Source organism: Macaca fascicularis, chromosome 6, assembly GCF_037993035.2.
Source record: "Macaca fascicularis isolate 582-1 chromosome 6, T2T-MFA8v1.1".
Taxonomy (NCBI): Eukaryota; Metazoa; Chordata; class Mammalia; order Primates; family Cercopithecidae; genus Macaca; species Macaca fascicularis.
The window spans coordinates 61,089,713-61,107,468 of NC_088380.1; the positions used below are offsets into that span (position 1 = coordinate 61,089,713).

General features: G+C 38.3%; 1 protein-coding gene across 5 annotated transcripts in view; it reads right to left on the reverse strand.

The window, feature by feature from the left end:
• SLC38A9 (solute carrier family 38 member 9) overlaps positions 1 to 17,756 on the reverse strand; it is an 88,224-nt gene that overhangs the window by 27,161 nt on the left and 43,307 nt on the right. For 3 of the 5 annotated variants that reach the window (XR_001491401.4, XM_065546275.1, XM_005556907.4), the window contains 3 exons: positions 13,635 to 13,805; positions 5,615 to 5,674; positions 1,649 to 1,843 (listed from right to left, as the gene is read on the reverse strand). Coding sequence is in view for 4 of the 5 variants with exons in the window: in XM_065546275.1 (XP_065402347.1) it covers positions 1,649 to 1,843; positions 5,615 to 5,674; positions 13,635 to 13,805 (426 nt within the window). In the remaining variant the exon portion in view is untranslated. The remainder of the gene's footprint in view (positions 1 to 1,648; positions 1,844 to 5,614; positions 5,675 to 13,634; positions 13,806 to 17,756) is intronic. The other 2 variants (XM_073993457.1, XM_015451517.3) reach the window with 1 other exon arrangement.

Genomic DNA, 17,756 nt, shown 5'->3' on the forward strand with positions numbered 1-17,756 from the left:
GGTTTAAGCAATTCTCCTGCCTCAGCCTCCCGAGTAGCTGGGATTACAGACATGTGCCACCACGCCTGGCTAAGTTTGTATTTTTAGTAGAGACAAGGTTTCTCCATGTTGGTCAGGTTGATCTCGAACTCCTGACCTCAGGTTATCCGCCTGCCTCAGCTTCCCAAAGTGCTAGTATTACAGGTGTGAGCCACCGCACCTGGCCTATCTATTTATTTTATGCTCTAGATTGCCTGCCAAAGATCACATCCACAGGGAGGAGGTGAAATTGTATGGTTTATGTGGAGTTATCAATTCCTTATGAATGATATCCTTGTCTTTAGTTAGCCAGATCTGAACTTTCACTGGGAGGTTCCTTTTGCCATCTTTTTTTTTTTTTTTTTTTGAGACACAGTCTCGTTTTGTCACCCAGGCTGGAGTACAGTGGTGTGATCTCAGCTCACTGCAACCTCCACCTCCTGGGTTCAAGCAATTCTCTGCCTTAGCCTTCCAAGTAGCTGGGATTACAGGCGCCTGCCACCACGCCCGACTAATTTTTGTATTTTTAATAGAGACGGGGTTTCACCATCTTGGCCAAGCTGGTCTTGAACTCCTGACCTTGTGATCCACCTGCCCTGACCTCCCAAAGTGTTGGGATTATAGGTGTGAGCCACTGCATCTGGCCCCTTTTGCCATTTTAAGTGGAGTAAAAACATTCGTTTAGTGGTTTTTGAAAAGCAGGGCTCACAGAAAGAGGTCTATTCCTTAAAGAAGGCAATAGTGTTCTAAGAAAAAAAAAAAAGCACTGAGGAAGAGAGCAAAAGCAGAATAAACCTAAGAAGCCTGACATAGAGAATGATTTCCCAGGTTCAAAGTCAGGTGACAATCCTGCATAATACTCTTAGAGACTGTAGGAAAAAACATTCTATAACCTTCCTTAGTAAGTTCTGTTTCCAACCGTTAGAATTGAGAATTCCTATAAGATCCAATTTGGATCTCTCCTCCTGAAATTTTCATCTATTTCATCTAGTTGTATCCTCAGAGGAAATGAGGAAGAATTGTTCAGTAAGTTTAGAATGAGAAACCAAATAATTCGTGTCTCAAAAAAAAAAAAAAAAAACCACAACCAAACCAAAACTGGTCATCTACACTTTTCTCCATGCCAAACTCCATAAAAAAATAGAAAAAATCAGGTTATCATAAGAACGAACAACTTGCCAGGCACGGTAGCTCACACCTGTAATCCCAGCACTTTGGGAGGCCGAGGCAGGTCAATCACCTAAGGTCAGGGGTTCAAGACCAGCCTGGAGAACATGATGAAACCCCACCTCTACTAAAAATACAAAATTAGCTGGGTGTGGTGGCACACACCTGTAATCCCACCTACTTGGGAGGCTGAGGCACAAGAATTGCTTGAACCCTGGAGGCAGAGGTTGCAGTGAGCTGAGACTGGGCCATTGCACTCCACCCTGGGCAACAAGAGCGAAACTCCATCTCAAAAAAAAAAAAAAAAGAAAAAGAAAAAGAAAAAAACAAAACAAAAACGAATGAACAAATTAAACACAGATGAACAGGCTTGGAAGGTAACTCCCCAATCAGACCATATTTCCCTAGACTCCACCATGTATTCTATTACACAAAGTCTCCATAATTCATCGGTACTACTTACCTAGGATATTAAATTTTGAAAAAAATGAAGGAGATTTGAAATTGAGCAGTGGAAGGAGGAGCCCTACAAGATAAAAGGGCACTGTCCTGGACTTATCCCACCACTTTTCAAACTGTTGGGCTCCTGTGTCATTGGCATAGAAAATCATAGAGCTGTTGTCAGGATGGCCTCCACTCCCGGCACTTGGACAAATCACTGCAATAGGAAAGTACCAGATTAGAGAAGATGACCAAAAAAAAAAAAACCCAAAAAACAAAAAACGAAAAAGCAAAAAAACAGAAAATGACTGCCTCTAGAGACAGATACTTGCTCTACCAACCTCAACTTTTTCCAGGAGCCTAAATGTCTCCTTTCTGGAAAAAATAGAGGGTTAATTTTAAGAATATTAGTACTCCTTCACCTAAAAATAAGTAAAAGTGAGGGAATCTTTAAAATTTCTGAGATATTATCTTTATTTTTATTTATTTATTTTTTGAGACAGAGTCTCGCTCTGTCGCCCAGGCTGGAGTACAGTGGCGTGATGTTGGCTCACTGCAACCTCCGCCTCCTGGATTCAAGCGATTCTCTTGTCTCAGCCTCTCAAGTAGCTGTAACTACAGGCACACATCACCATGCCCAGCTAATTTTTGTATTTTTAGTAGAGAGGGCATTTCGCCACATTGCTCAGGCTGGTCTCGAACTCCTGACCTCAGGTGATCCACCCACTTTGGCTTCCCAAAGTGCTGGCATTACAGGCGTGAGCTACCGTGCCCAGCCCTGAGATATTATCTTTAAACTCTACTAGAAACTATAAAAATATCCCACCAAATATCCCTTGGTTCCACTGCCAGAGAGAAAATATTGGGCTGGATGGTGTTTGGTCTTATTTACACAATAATATAAAAAATATCATTTAGGGTGACTGTTTATTACACTAATAACCCATACAAAGGTCAAAGAGCAGGTTTCTTTTAACAGCAAACAAAAATCTATGGGTTTGGAATAAAAAGCAAACATCATTGAAACAGCTGCCATGGTATAATCACTGATAAAAATGCAAGAATCTTGAATCTCAACAATCCAAAATGATTCTGGAAGTTGATCACATTTGATAGAAGCCTAAGAGTCCAGATGATATCCAGACGGCTGGGAAATCAGTAAAATGTATGTATGTTTTTTTTTTTTTTTGAGATGGAGTCTCGCTGTGTCACTCAGGCTGGAGTGCAGTGGTGCAATCTCGGCTCACTGCAACCTCCACCTCCTGGGGTCAAGTGATTCTCCTACCTCAGCCTCCTGAGGAGCTGGGATTACAGGCGCATGCCACCATGCCGGGCTAATTTTTGTATTTTTAGTAGAGACAGGGTTTCACCATGCTGGCCAAGCTGGTCTCCAACTCTTGACCTCGTGGTCTGCCCGCCTCGGCCTCCCAAAGTGCTGGGATTATAGGCCTGAGCCACTGTGCCTGGCCTAAATGTTACTGATCTACTTACATACTGATCTACAAGTGGCAATTTCTTCTGTTATCAGACAGAATACCAGCCATTCTCATTGTGTTTCTAATGTCACAATAGAGTTTTTGCTAATAATCAGTTCTTCGTAAAGAACTCTTAATGCAGATAGAAAATATTCATCTTAAGTAACCCTTATACTCATCATTTGTCAAAGAGAAAGAATATTCATTGTCAGTTCTATTTTTAATTTTATTGTCTATCCATTATTTGGCATGCCACAAAGCCAAACATTTAATTTTCTTTCTCCTTCTTAGTCAACATTTTAGTGTGCTTTTTTTCTTCTATGCTCTGGACAGAAATTTTCTTGTGCTAATTATAGTGGTTAAAAGCACAGACTATGGCGCAGTGGCTCATTCCTCTAATCCTAGCACTTTGGGAGGCTGAGGCAGGAGGATCACTTGAGGCCAGGAGTTTGAGACTAGCCTAGAAAACATGGCAACCCTGTCTCTACAAGAATAACAAAATTTTGCTGGATGGGATGTGTAACTGTAGTTCCAGTTACTCGGGCGGTGGAGGTGGGAGGATTGCTGAAACCCAGGAGTACCAGGTTGCAGTGAGCTATGATCATGCCACTATAGGCCAACCTAGGCAACAGAGAGAGATCTCATCTTAAAAAAAAAAAAAAAGAGCACAGGCTGTGGATGGAAGTTAACTGACTGAATAATGAATTCCCAACTCTGCCACTTAATATTTAGGCGTCCTTGGATGAAATTAACTACTATGTTCCCTGGTCTCTTCACCTGGAAAATGGAGTTGACAGTATCTACCACTTAGGGTTGCCGTAAAACATTTAATGTAATGCCTGCACATAGGCATTCAATAAATGTTAGCTGTAATTTATTTATTTATTTTTTTGAGACGGGGTCTCACTCTGTCACTCAGGCTGGAGGGCAGTGGCGTAACTATGGCTCACTGTAGCCTCAACCCCTCAGGCTCAAGTGATCCTCCTGCCTCAGCCTCCCGAGTAGCTCGGAATGCAGGCACATGCCACTATGGCCAGCTAATTAATTTTTTTTTTTTTTGTAGAGACAGTGTCTTGCTATGTTGCCCAGGCTGATGTCAAAGTCCTGGGCTCAAGCAATCCTCCTGCCTTGGCCTCTCAAAGTGTTAAAATTAAAAGCATGAGCCACTATGCCCAGTAGCTAAAATTTTTTACATTAACTGAAATGGATTGTTTCATACTCTCACTGTTTACTACACTGTTCAAAATAAACATTAGCAGAGAAATCAAGAAGTGCTGGATATAAGATATCACTATATAAAGTAAACTGACTTTGCTGATGGTGTTCTCTAAATCATCAATGTGACTGTGATATTAATATTTATTACCTTAATGATGAACTGACTCCCTACTGGAGAAGTACTATTAACTTTAGATATTAGTAAACTAGTTTCATCAATTAATATTAGAATAGGTACAGTAAAATAATTTTCTTTTTAAATACAAGGACGTTATTTGGTTCTTTGAAAATTCTGAGGTAAGGGATAGGGCACAAGAGATTTTAGTATAATAATTCAAAGGTATATGTGTGTGTGTCCACAGGAATAAAAGCTAGTACTTTGCTCACTCATTTTCTAGCATTAACAAAAGACAGGTTTAATTAGGGGGAAAAGTAAGATAATGAGTAGCAAACACTGGAATGTAAACTTCATGAGAGGAGGGACTTTTGTCTGTTCATTATTATATCCCCAGAGCCTACAATAGTTCCTGACACATAGTAGGTTTAATAAATGTGTTTAATGAATTATCCTCTTAGTGATCAATGTGCATCTCCATCAACATGACATCAGTTTAGTATCCCTGAAATCTAAATACATAAAGCTTTAGGTGATGTTCAAGTTTAACAGCATAACTGTTACCAAAGTTATATTAACGTTTATATTCACTTTCCCTGTAACTGTCATATTGGATTAAACCCATTGGCCACAATGGTTTATTTTTTAAAAATAAAGAAAAATTTCTAAGAAATTAATTTCTTTTGGAGCCGAAGCTTCAATTTGTTTTTCCATATTTAGTTACTAACCTCTGTTTATTACTAGAAAATGAATTCTTTTACAGGTTACAAATTTGTATAGCCTATATATTAATAACTAAAACAACAGATCTCTAAAACTAAGTTAACTGAGAACTACGCTTCTAGACATCTGACATAATTAATAGTGATATAGGTTCTTGAAAATATTGATTATTCACAGGCAAATATGGATACTGTAGATAAAATTGTGAGTTGTATAATATGAACTAAATGTTGCCTAGCTCACATTAATACAACCTATTGCCTGGTTACATTAACACAGCCTTTTTGGAGGTTCTTTTTTGAAAAACACACTAACCACCAACAATTTAGTAGCAGCTCAGTAAACATAATAATTTTGTACTAATCATTTACCTAAAATAAGGTCACATGTTCTACCTTAAATCCTTTTTGGAGCAAGGTGGAGAGTAAAGAAACAAACAACATCCCAAACTACTTACCAGGGTTGCTATTATTGGTACTCAGTATAGTGTCTGTGTCATTAATGTGATGAATAAAATCTAAAAATAAAGGAAAAAATATAGTTTAACACTTAATGAAAGATACTAAATCTATTACTCTCGAAGGTCTTTTATTTATAAAAATCTTTTTTTTTTTTCTTTCTTTGAGACGGAGTCTCACTCTGTTGCCTAGGCTGGAGTGCAGTGGCGCGATCTCGGCTCACCGCAAGCTCCGCCTCCCGAGTTCACGCCATTCTCCTGTCTCAGCCTCGCAAGTAGCTTGGACTACAGGCGCCCGCCACCACTCCCGGCTAATTTTTTGTATTTTTTTTAGCAGACACAGGTTTCACCGTGTTAGCCAGGATAGTCTCGATCTCCTGACTTTATGTTCCATGCACCTCAGCCTCCCAAAGTGCTAGGATTACAGGCATGAGCCACTGCGCCCGGCCTATAAAAATCTTTTAATATTTGTGTAGTAATCTAGTACACTGAACCAAGACTACTTCACTGTTAACATAGCTTCACCTTCTACAGTTTTCTTCACTTATAGGCATGATAATGGTTTGTTTTTTTGTTTTTTTTTGTTTTTTTTTTTTTTTTGAGACGGAGTCTCGCTCTGTCGCCCAGGCTGGAGTGCAGTGGCCGGATCTCAGCTCACTGCAAGCTCCGCCTCCCGGGTTTACGCCATTCTCCTGCCTCAGCCTCCCGAGTAGCTGGGACTACAGGCGCCCACCACCTCGCCCGGCTAGTTTTTTGTATTTTTTAGTAGAGACGGGGTTTCACCGTGTTGGCCAGGATGGTCTCGATCTCCTGACCTCGTGATCTACCCATCTCAGCCTCCCAAAGTGCTGGGATTACAGGCTTGAGCCATCGCGCCCGGCCAGGCATGATAATGTTAATGGCTTCACAGTTCCACTGTGGAAAATCTTTACATAATTGAAGATTTCAGAAAAACCTATCCACAACACTGAATGAATGATAGTTTAAAGCCCCGGAATAAAGGTATGTATGTAAGTTTTCTTTTATACTCACACGAAAGTTACATCTCACATAGAGTACAGTTCTAAAGTGTGCAAAAAGGGGAAACCAACACTCATACACAGCTAACCTTATCTGGAAAATCAATTAAAGTTTTTTTTTTTACAAAGTACAATACATACTTTTATAGATCTAAGGCCATATACGAATTGTTATGCACATAAAGAACCACTGAATTAGACTAAAGGAAGTAACAAAGAATAAAGCACATGCAGATGGCTGAGCATTCATCATTCTACAGTGAAAGAGAGAACAGGCAGAGAATGTTTACTTGCCTCAGGGGATTTACTTTATTCTGTTTGATATTAACCTTCTATAACCTGAGTAAGCATTAATAAAAGTATTTGTTGTGAAACCTGAATAAGATAGTAAAAGGTGCTGGGTTAGGTTTTAAGGTCATAAAACTAAGTTAAATAGTTGAATTATTCATATTCACTGTATGTTTCTCAAGATAGAATTAAAAAAAAAAAAAACAGTGTAGTACTCTGGGTTTTTATAATATCTCCAAGAGTTGTTTATGATTTAACATTGGAATTTATGAATCTTTGCGTAATTTCTTGATGCCAAAGACTTACAAGGCTAGTAAAATCTTGACACAAAGTGTACTGGGTTAAATAGCATTCCTCTTACCCCAATTTTATGTCCACTAGAAACCTCAGAATGTGACCTTTTTAAAAATAGAGTCTTTGTAGATATAATCAAGTTAAGATGAGGTCATAATAGATTAGGGTGGGCCCTAAAGCCAGTGAATGATGTCTTTTATTTTATTTTATTTTTATCTTTTTGAGACAGAATCTTGCTGTCACCCAGGCTGGGGTGCAGTCGCATGACTGCAACCTCTATCTCCCAGGTTCAAGAAATTCTCCTGCCTCAGCCTCCCGAGTAGCTGAAATTACAGGCACCTGCCACCACATCCAGCTAATTTTTGTATTTTTAGTAGAGACAGGGTTTCGCCATGTTGACCAGGCTGGTCTCAAACTCCTGACCTCAGGTGATCCACCTGTCTCGGCCTCCCAGAGTGCTGGGATTACAGGCATGAGCCACCGTACCCAGCCCAATTTATAGGAAGAGGGAAATTTGGACACAGACACACAGAGGGAAGAGGGCCATGTGAAGAAGGAGGGAGAAACTGGAGTGATGCACCTACTTGCCAAGGAATGCCAGAGACCACCAGCAACCAACAAAGGTTAGGAAGAGGCAAGGAAGGATTCTTCCCTAGAGCCTTAGGAGGGACCAGGGCCCTGTTCACCCTTTGATTTCACATCTCTAGTATCCATAGTTATGAAAGAATCCGTGTTGTTGTAAGCATATTAATGGTAATTAATTACTGCACCCTTGGGAAGCTAACACACCAAGGCTCATGGACAGCAGGAAAAAAAACCACAGGCCAATATTTGTTAGGAAAAGACACAAAAGGTCTAAACAAATGTTAAAAAAAGCAAACTCAATCCAGTCAGGCATTTGAAAAATATATGTCATGACTAAGTTTACCCCACAATACAAGGATGCTTTAAATTTTACAAACTGTATTCATTTAATTCATCATATTGATAAAGGAGAAAATTTAATTAAGATAATCTCTTGATTGTCTCTTAGTATATTTTGATTATCTCAAGAGATGTAGAATAAGTACTTGATAAAATTCAACCACTTTAATAAAAATGCTTAATAAGACAACAGATGGAAGTGTCTTTAAATTATTAAAGGGTACAACTGATATCCCACAACAAACATAATATTGTGAAACATTAGAAAGATTTCCTTATGAACAATATAAGAATATCTGCAGGCACTGCTTCAATGCAATTTCACGCTTAAAAAAAAAAAACCATCAACATATACATATAGATACACACACGTTTATATGTATCTGTGTATGTATATATAATTACATGTCTATAAATATAAATGTAGGCATACATATATGAACTATTAAAAAATAACTGGAAAGGTTTATTTTATTTTATTTTTATTTGAGATGGAGTCTCGCTCTTGTTGCCCAGGCTGGAGTGCAGTGGCACGACCATGGCTCACTGCAACCTCCACCTCCCAGGTTCAAGTGATTCTCCTGCCTCAGCCTCCTGAGTAGCAGGGATTACAGGGGCCCACCGCCACGCCTGGGCGATTTTTGTACTTTTAGTAGAGACGGGGTTTCGCTGTGCTGGCCAGGCTGATCTCGAACTCCTGACCTCAGGTGATCTGCCTGCCTTGGCCTCCCAAACTGCTGAGATTATAGGCGTGAGCCACTAAGCCCAGCCAGAAAGCTTTTTAAATTCACAGATGATATGATTATTTAAATAGGAAATACAAAGTGCATCCACAAAATTTTTATTTTTTATTTCTATTTTTTTTTTGAGACGGAGTCTCACTGTGTCACCCAGGCTGGAGTGCAGTGGCATGATCTCCGCTCACTGCAAGCTCTGCCCCACCGGGTTCGTGCCATTCTCCTGCCTCAGCCTCCCGAGTAGCTGGGACTATAGGCACCAGCCACCAAGGCTGGCTAATTTTTTTGTATTTTTAGTAGAGACAGGGTTTCACCGTGTTGGCCAGGATGGTCTCGATCTCCTGACCTTGTGATCCACCCACCTCGGCCTGCCAAAGTGCTGGGATTACAGGCGTGAGCCATCATGCCCAGCTACAAAATTTTTAGAATCAGTTAAGAGTTCAGTAAGTTTGCTAGATTCAAGATAAACATTCAAGGGGCAGGGCACGGTGGCTCATGACTGTAATCCCAGCACTTTGGGAGGCCAAGGCGGGCAGACTACTTGAACTCAGGAGTTCAAGACCAGCCTGGGCAACATGACGAAACCTGTCTCTACAAAAAAATACAAAAATTATCCAGGCATGGTGGTAGTATTTGCCTGTAGTCCCAGCTAGATCGGGAGGCTGAGGTGAGAGGATCACCTGAGCCTGGAGAGGTCAAGGCTACAGTGAGTTGTGATCACACCACTGCACCCCAGAGGCTGGGTGAAAGAGTGGGACCCTGTCTCAAAAAAAAAAAAAAAAAAACATTCAAAATGTAATTAGGTTCTTTTATAACAGCAACAAATAATTTGACTGTATAATCAAAAATATATCATTGCTTTCTGGGAAGATGGAAATGTTCTATTTGTTGAAGGAGGTGTGGGTTGTATAGATGTATGTATGTATAATTAAGACTTGTTTATTTCAATGAGTAAATTCTATCTAAAAGAAGCACTATATATATACTAATAGTTGAACTAGGTGGGGAGTGGGAGTAGCATGGTTTATGTCATCTTAATGGATGTGATGTTAGTCTCAAAAGAGACAAAATTCATTCTTAGGGGGTGAAAGAAACTCTTCTTACAGATAAAGCATATATATGTATACAGTTCATAAAGAGATTTACAGTGTATCTTTGGTATTAAAATTTCATGGGAGGGGTGATCAGAAAAAAACATCTAAAAGGCTCCTTGAAGGGACAATAATGGAAAAATGGTTGAAAAACACTACTATAGATGATTTTAAAATGACAGAATGTTGATAACTGTTTAAACTAGGTAAGGAGAAATTATACTATTCTGTTTTTTTGGTATGTGTTTGAGATTTTTTATATTTTATTATAAAAAATACGCAGTTTTTATACTGCGTATTTGTATACTAAAACTATAGTTACAGAAAAAATGTTAAGATCCCGAGGAAAAAGTCCACAAAAAAAGGATATGTAAGATCTTTATCAAAAAAAAATTTGAAAACCTAAATAAACAAAGAACTATGCCATGCCAAAGTCATGAATAGGAAGACTCAGTATCTAAATGATATAAATTCTCTCCACATCAATAAATCCAATGCAATGTCAATCAAATTCTAACTCAATATGCAACGATATCAATTACTGTACTGTGTACCAACTGATAAAATCAATGCAATTCCAATCAAATCCTGATTGGAATTTTGTGGAACTTGGTAAGTTGATTCTAAAATGTATATGGAAGAGTTGTGAATCATAATGGAGAAAAACAGTAATTTTAAAATAAAAAACTTTTGAATAACATAGAGCTACCATATAAAAAGAGAAGACAAGTCACTAATTAGAAGATATTTGCAACACAATAATGGATAAAAGGTTAGTATTCAAACTTTACAGAGTTCCTATAGGTAAGAAAAGGACCAATAACCTGATAGAAAAATGGGCAAAGGATATGAATAAGCTATTTAATGGTCAATATAATTAAGAAAAGATGATTAATGCCACTCCTTATGAGGAGAAATGCAAATTAAAACCACATCCTGATGGCAAAATTTAAGTCTGATAATACTGAGTGTGAGTGAGGATGTGGAACAAGGGGAACTTTCATAAACTGTTGGCAGGAGTGTTAAATGGTACAAGCATGATAAAGAACAATTCTGCAATTTCAAGTAAGGTTGAAAATGTGAATATCTTAAGTTCCAGAAATGTGTCTATAAGGTCCATAGCTTGGAGAAACTCCCCGCCATGTACACAAGGAGACAGAAATAAGGATGTTTAATAAAGCCTTGCACAATAAGTGAAAACAAATTAAATGTTTATCAATGAGAACAGATAAAAAAGTTGTATATTCATATTACTAAATATTACAAACAATTAGAATGAACTTTGTGTATTAATAGAGATGATGAAAGACAGAAAGCAAGTTGCAAAAGCATTTGCGTAGATTAAAAACAAGCCACCTGGCGCCGCGGCTCACACCTGTAATCCCAGCACTTTGGGAGGCTGAGGTGGGCGGATCATGACGTCAGGAGATAGAGACCATCCTGGCCAACATGGTGAAACCTTGTCTCTATTAAAAATACAAAAATTAGCTGGGTGTGGTGGTGCACACCTGTGACCTCCGCTACTCGGGAGGCTGAGGCAGGAGAACTGCTTGAACCTGGGAGGTGGAGATTGCAGTGAGCTGAGATCTCACTACTGCACTCCAGCCTGGCGACAGAGTGAGACTCCATCTCAAAAAAACAAAACAAAAAACCCCCAAAAAACAAAACAAAAAAACCCCAAATAGTATATGTTGCTCTTATATTCATGCAGTAAAAGTCCAAAAAGTGCATGGGATTGATAAACACCAAATTAAGAGAAGAAAAATGAGATGGAGAAGGAGTGCATGTGGGGCTTCCACACTATCCATAATATTTTCTTTTTATAGGAATACAGAACTAACTAAGCACAGTGGCTTGTGTCTATAATTTTTTTTTTTTTTTTTTTTTGAGATGGAGTCTTGCTCTGTTGCCCAGGCTGGAGTGCAGTGGCACAATCTCAGTCACTGCAACCTCTGCCTCCCAGGTTCAAGAGATTCTCGTGACTCAGGCTCCCAAGTAGCTGGGATCACAGGCATGTGCCACCACACCAAGCTAATTTTTGTATTTTTAGTAGAGACGGGGTTTCACCATGTTAGCCGGGCTGGTCTCGAATTCCTGAGTTCAGGTGATCCACCCGCCTCGTCCTCCCAAAGTGCTGTGATTACAGGCATGAGCCACCACACCTGGCTTATGCCTATAATTCAAGCCACTTAGCAAGCTGAGATGGGAGAATTGCCTGAGGCCAGGAGGTAGAAACTAGCCTAGGCAACATACTGACACTCTGTCTCTACCAAAAAAAAAAAAAAAAAAAAAGAGATCTAATAAAAATAAGACAAATGAGACCCAAAAACTCATTAGTCAGTATACTGGTATTTATATTAGCTTTTGCATTTTTTTGTAGTTTGAAATATTTCATAGTTCTTTAAAAACAATAAAGATGCTTGAGGCCAGGCGTAGTGGCTCATGCCTGTAATCCCAGCACTTTGGGAGGCCGAGGTGGGAGGATTACTTGAGGTCAGGAGTTTGAGACCAGCCTGGCCAACATGGTGAAACCCCATCCCTAAAAATACAAAAATTAGCTGAGTATTATCATGGGCGCTTATAATCCCAGCTACTCAGAAGGCCAAAGCAGGAGAATCACTTGAACCTGGGAGGTGGAGGTGGCAGTGATCCAAGTTGTGTCACAGCACTCCAGCTTGGGTGACAGAGCAAGACTCCGTCTCAAAAAAACCCCAAAAAAACAATAAAAATGCTTGGCAATAAAAATTATAAAGTTAATTTTATTCTTTAAAGTTTAAAATAAAACAGAATTTATCTCCCTCATTCAAAGGCTCTTAGGGAAATTAGCTGTTGTGATTATGTTAGGACTTATTTTGAAATTTGGTTTTCACATAAATCCAGATTTTAAATATATGTTTTATTTAAAGCTGCTAAACATAGATTAAACTTTAGGTTTAGTGAAAACTTTAGTAAAACCTTTATATGGAAAAAGGTTTGGTATCTTATACAATAAACTTCCAGTTCAGTACAGTGGCATGAGCCTGTAACCAGGAGGCTGAGGTGGGGGGATCACTTGAGCCCAGGAGTTTGAGACCAGCCAGGGCAACATAGCAAGGCCCTGTCTCAAAAAAAGGAAAAAAAAAATTTCATTAAGTAAAAAAATGAACTTCCTCTATCCAACCTAAAAAAAATTATAAAAAGTATTTGGACTGATTTCTAAGATTCTCTTCAGAATTTAAGTAGCTGATTTAGATAAATTATAATTCTGTGATATATAAATATTAATAACATATTTATCACATAAATTCCATTATTCTTTGACTTCCTAATCTTACATCCTAATATGTTGAAAATAAGTGGCTGAAATTTGTTTCCCCTAGAGTCTACATATCAAATTCTTTAGTGAAACAAACTTAAAAGATCTGCTGGATTATAGATATATTTTATATTAACTAAAGATTTTGGAGGAATATTATTCATTCAAAGATTAATGTTTGGAAATAAGCGTACACTATATTTGAGATCACAACCACAGAAAGCAAACTGAATAAAATATATTTTCCAAAATTATATATGTTACTTCTTATTTTATTTATCCCAAGTCCTGGAATTTAAGGCTAGAACTAACATTACAGTGGTAATTGCATTTGAAAGTACTGTGTTAAAAGCATATGATATAGATACTTACTAAAAATAAACTTTCCAGTATTAAAAAGAAAATTTGACATAAGCACCCAATAAACTATCATTGCTCCAATGAGAGACACCAAGGAGAAAAGGAGACTCGACCACTGCCCAAAGGAGCCGAAATAATGTCTGCAGACATCTGGATATTCCCAGGTAGTGGTATCCAACGAAGCTAGATAAAGTAAGAGAAAGAATAAAACTAAATGTTGAACATATATTCCATATTCATAATCTGTGTTCCCCAAATAAACTCAAAATATTTGGCAAAATATTATGGGTATTCTATCGCTAGACATTAGAATATATTATGAGATAATAAAATTAAAACATTATAGAAAAATAAAAAAAGAAATGTAAATAAAATAGTACAGGTAACCTGAGAAACAGATTACAGTATCATAACATTTTATAATCAATAAAAGCAAGTAATAAACTAAGGTTAGACAAATACATCAGTAAGAGCCAGAAAATATTATGTAATATTGGGCATATTCGAACAACAACATTGGGGAAAGTTTCTTGAGTCACACTTTCTACCACATGCCAATATAAATTTCAGAAAACTGAGTCAAACAGACTGGGCGTGATGGCTCATGTCTATAATTCCAGAACGTTCGCAGGCCGAGGTGGGTAGATCACTTGAGGTCAGGAGTTTGAGATCAGCCTGGTCAACATGGTGAAACCCCGTATCTACCAAAAAACACAAAAAAATTAGCTGGGCATAGTGGCACGCCTGTAGTCCCAGCTACTCTGGAGGCTGAGGCGTGAGAATCGTTTGACCTGGGAGGCAGAGGTTGCAATGAGCTGAGATCATGCCACTGTACTCCAGTCTAGATGACAGAGCAAGACTTCATCTCAAAAAAAAAAAAAAAAAAAAAAAAGAAAGAAAAGAAAGAAATTAAATAACAAAAAAGTTAAAAAACATAATGTAGAAATAGAACATGAAAGGTTATCCTCTCCTAGCAACTGAAGAAACAAATTACAATGAAAAAGACAAAGAGGGCTGGGCATGGTGGCTTAGGTCTATAATCCCAGCACTTTGAGAGGCTGAGGTGGACAGATTGCTTGAGCCTAGGAGTTGGAGACCAGCCTGAGCAACATGGCAAAATCCCATATTTACAAAAATACAAAAATTAGCTAGGTGTGGTGGCGTGCACCTGTAGTCCCAGCTACTCAGGAGGCTGAGGTGGGAGGATCCCTTGAGACCAGGAGGTTGAGGCTGCAGTGAACCATGATCCCACCACTGCACCAAAAAGAAAGTAATTTAAAAGAATACAGAAAGTATATATAAAATATTTTTAGAAGAGTATTCTTGAGAATAGCAAAAACAAGCAATGACTTTAACATACGACATAGGGCAATGATTAAACAAATACAATAGAGCTGCCATGCGCAACTGTATACAATCATTAAGAGACACAAATGGTGATTGTAGAAACATAACATGTACTAAAAAATAGGTAATAAAGTAGAAGACAACTAAAATACAATATGATTAACTTTAAAAAGCATGTATTTAGAGATTCCTATCATTTAGGATATAAATTTACATAAGAAAACAAAAAACGAAAACCATTTGCTTTTCCATGATAGGGTTATTATATTAACAATATAAACTTTGTGTTTTACATTTCAATGTTCAAGAAAGAATATAGATAAGTATAACCTATGAAAGAGTATATTAATTGTCATCAAAGGATAATTGTACAGTCTTTTTTCCTCTATGATCCCATGCTTTGAACTACTTTGAAATAATTGTCATGGTTGATGAATACGGAAAAACTGAAGTTCTGCCATCTTTGAAGCAAAATATGGCAGCTAGTACATGGCAGAAAGCAGTGATAAGCCTGAAAAGTTGGGGACATTAGAATATAATTCACATCTAGATAAAGAATGTGAGGACAATATCACTATAAAGAATAACTGTTTTGGCTGGGTGCAGTGGCTCGTGCCTGTAAGCACTTTGGGAGGCCGAGGCAGGTGGATCAACTTGAGGTCAGAAGTTTGAGACCAGCCTGGCCAACATGGCGAAACACCATCTCTACAAAAAATACAAAAATTGCTGGGCACGGTGGCTCATGCCTGTAATCCCAGCACTTTGGGAGGCCGAGGCGGGTGGATCACGAGGTCAGGAGATCGAGACCATGGTGAAACCCCATCTCTACTAAAAATACAAAAAATTAGTCAGGCCCGGTGGCAGGAACCTGTAGTCCCAGCTACTTGGGAGGCTTAGGCAGGAGAATGGCGTGAACCCAGGAGGCGTAGCTTGCAGTGAGCCGTAGCTTGCAGTGAGCCGTAGCTTGCAGATCCTGCCACTGCACTCCAGCCTGGGTGACAGAATGAGACTGTGTTTCAAAAAAAAAAAGAAAAAGAAAAAGAAAAAAAATACAAAAATTAGCCAGGCATGGTGGTGGGCGCCAGTAGTCCCAGCTACAGGGGAGGCTGAGGCATGAGAATTGCTTGTCTGGGAGGAGGAGGTTGCAGTGAGCTGAGTGACTCTTAGCATTTCTAATAAAATTATCTTTTGACTGATAATATAATTCTAAGTCTTTTCTAGTTTTTATATTTAGGGTTTTTTTTTTTTTTGCTGCATTTGACAATATCTCCAAAAAAACTGATTAATTTTGAACATTTCTATGTTTTCTTGACTTTAATGAAAACTGCTTTAGCATTTCATAATTTTAGAATGGTGCTGGTACTTGTCTGGGAATAAATAGACTTTGTTATTTTTAAGTAGTGCTTTTCACTTAGAGTTTTAATCAGAAACAGGTGCTGAATTCTATTAAGTACCTTTTTGATAGCTATTGAAGCAATTATCAATTTTCCTTTAATTTGTTAATGTAGTGAATTATGTTGGATTTCTTAATAATGAAACATTCTTGCATTACTGGAATAAACCTTATCTTAGACACAGGATATGCTTTTGATACGCTGTTGGATTCTATATGATAATGTTTTACAAATAAATTTTACATCTATATATTATTTTCTTTATTTTTGGTCATGTCAGGCTTTGTGTTATGGGTGTGTGGACTTTGTAAACTGAATTGGTGGAAGATTTTTATTTTGTTTTATTTTATTTTATTTTGAGACACAGTCTCACTCCATCACCCAGGCTGAAGTACAGTGGCACAATCTTGGCTCACTGCAACCTCCACTTCCTGGGTTCAAGCAATTCTTGGGCCTCAGCCTCTCTTCTTTTTAAATGGTGTGGAATAATGTAATAACATGGGAGTTAACAGTTATACAGCCAATAATCCCAGCATTTTGGGAGGCTGAGGTGAGCAGATCACTTGAACCCAGTAGTTCGAGACCAACCTGAGCAAGATGGTGAAACCCTGTCTCTATGAAAAACACAAAAAATTAACCGGGCATGATGACATGCACCTGTAGTCCCAGCTACCCGGGAGGCTGAGGTGGGAGAATCACCTGTGCCCGGGAGGTCCGGGCAGCAGTGAGTTGTGACAGCACTGCTGCATTCCAGCCTGGGTGACAGAGTGAGACCCTGTCTCAGAAAGAAAAAAAAAGAAAAGAAAGAAAAGAAAAGAAAAAAGTTATAGAGAGAACTCTCTGGGGGCTCTGTCCCAATTTTAAATTAGATGCTGAATTAGATAAGATATGAACTTACTGTATATGTTTAAAGAAGTCTTCCAAGTTTAGCCACAATTTGCCTTAAACCAGAGGCTAAAATTATCTCCTTTTACCATTTAGAAACCAGAATGAATCCTCTCTCAAGACTTTTTTATTCTTTTTTTTTTTTTTTTTTTTTTTTTAAGATGGAGTATTGCTACAGTGCCAAGGCTGGCCTCAAACTTCTGGACTAAAGTGATCTTCCCACCTATGCCTCCTGAGTTGCTGGGACTACAGGCACACACCACCAGGTCTGGCTTCTCAAGACTTTTAAACAAATACTCGCCCAATGACTAACACTAGATCTGGTTAACATAAAGAAGAAAGCTGCTTAGTAGGCACAGAAAAAAACTGGAGGCAAAGTCTGGTCTGTTGATTCATACTTGCTAAGATTTAATGAAATAATGCATGTTTGTTTAGGTCCTAGACTACTTTAAAACAACCTAAAAAATATATTTCCCTGATCCAGAATATGTAGATAGAGTAGAGGTAA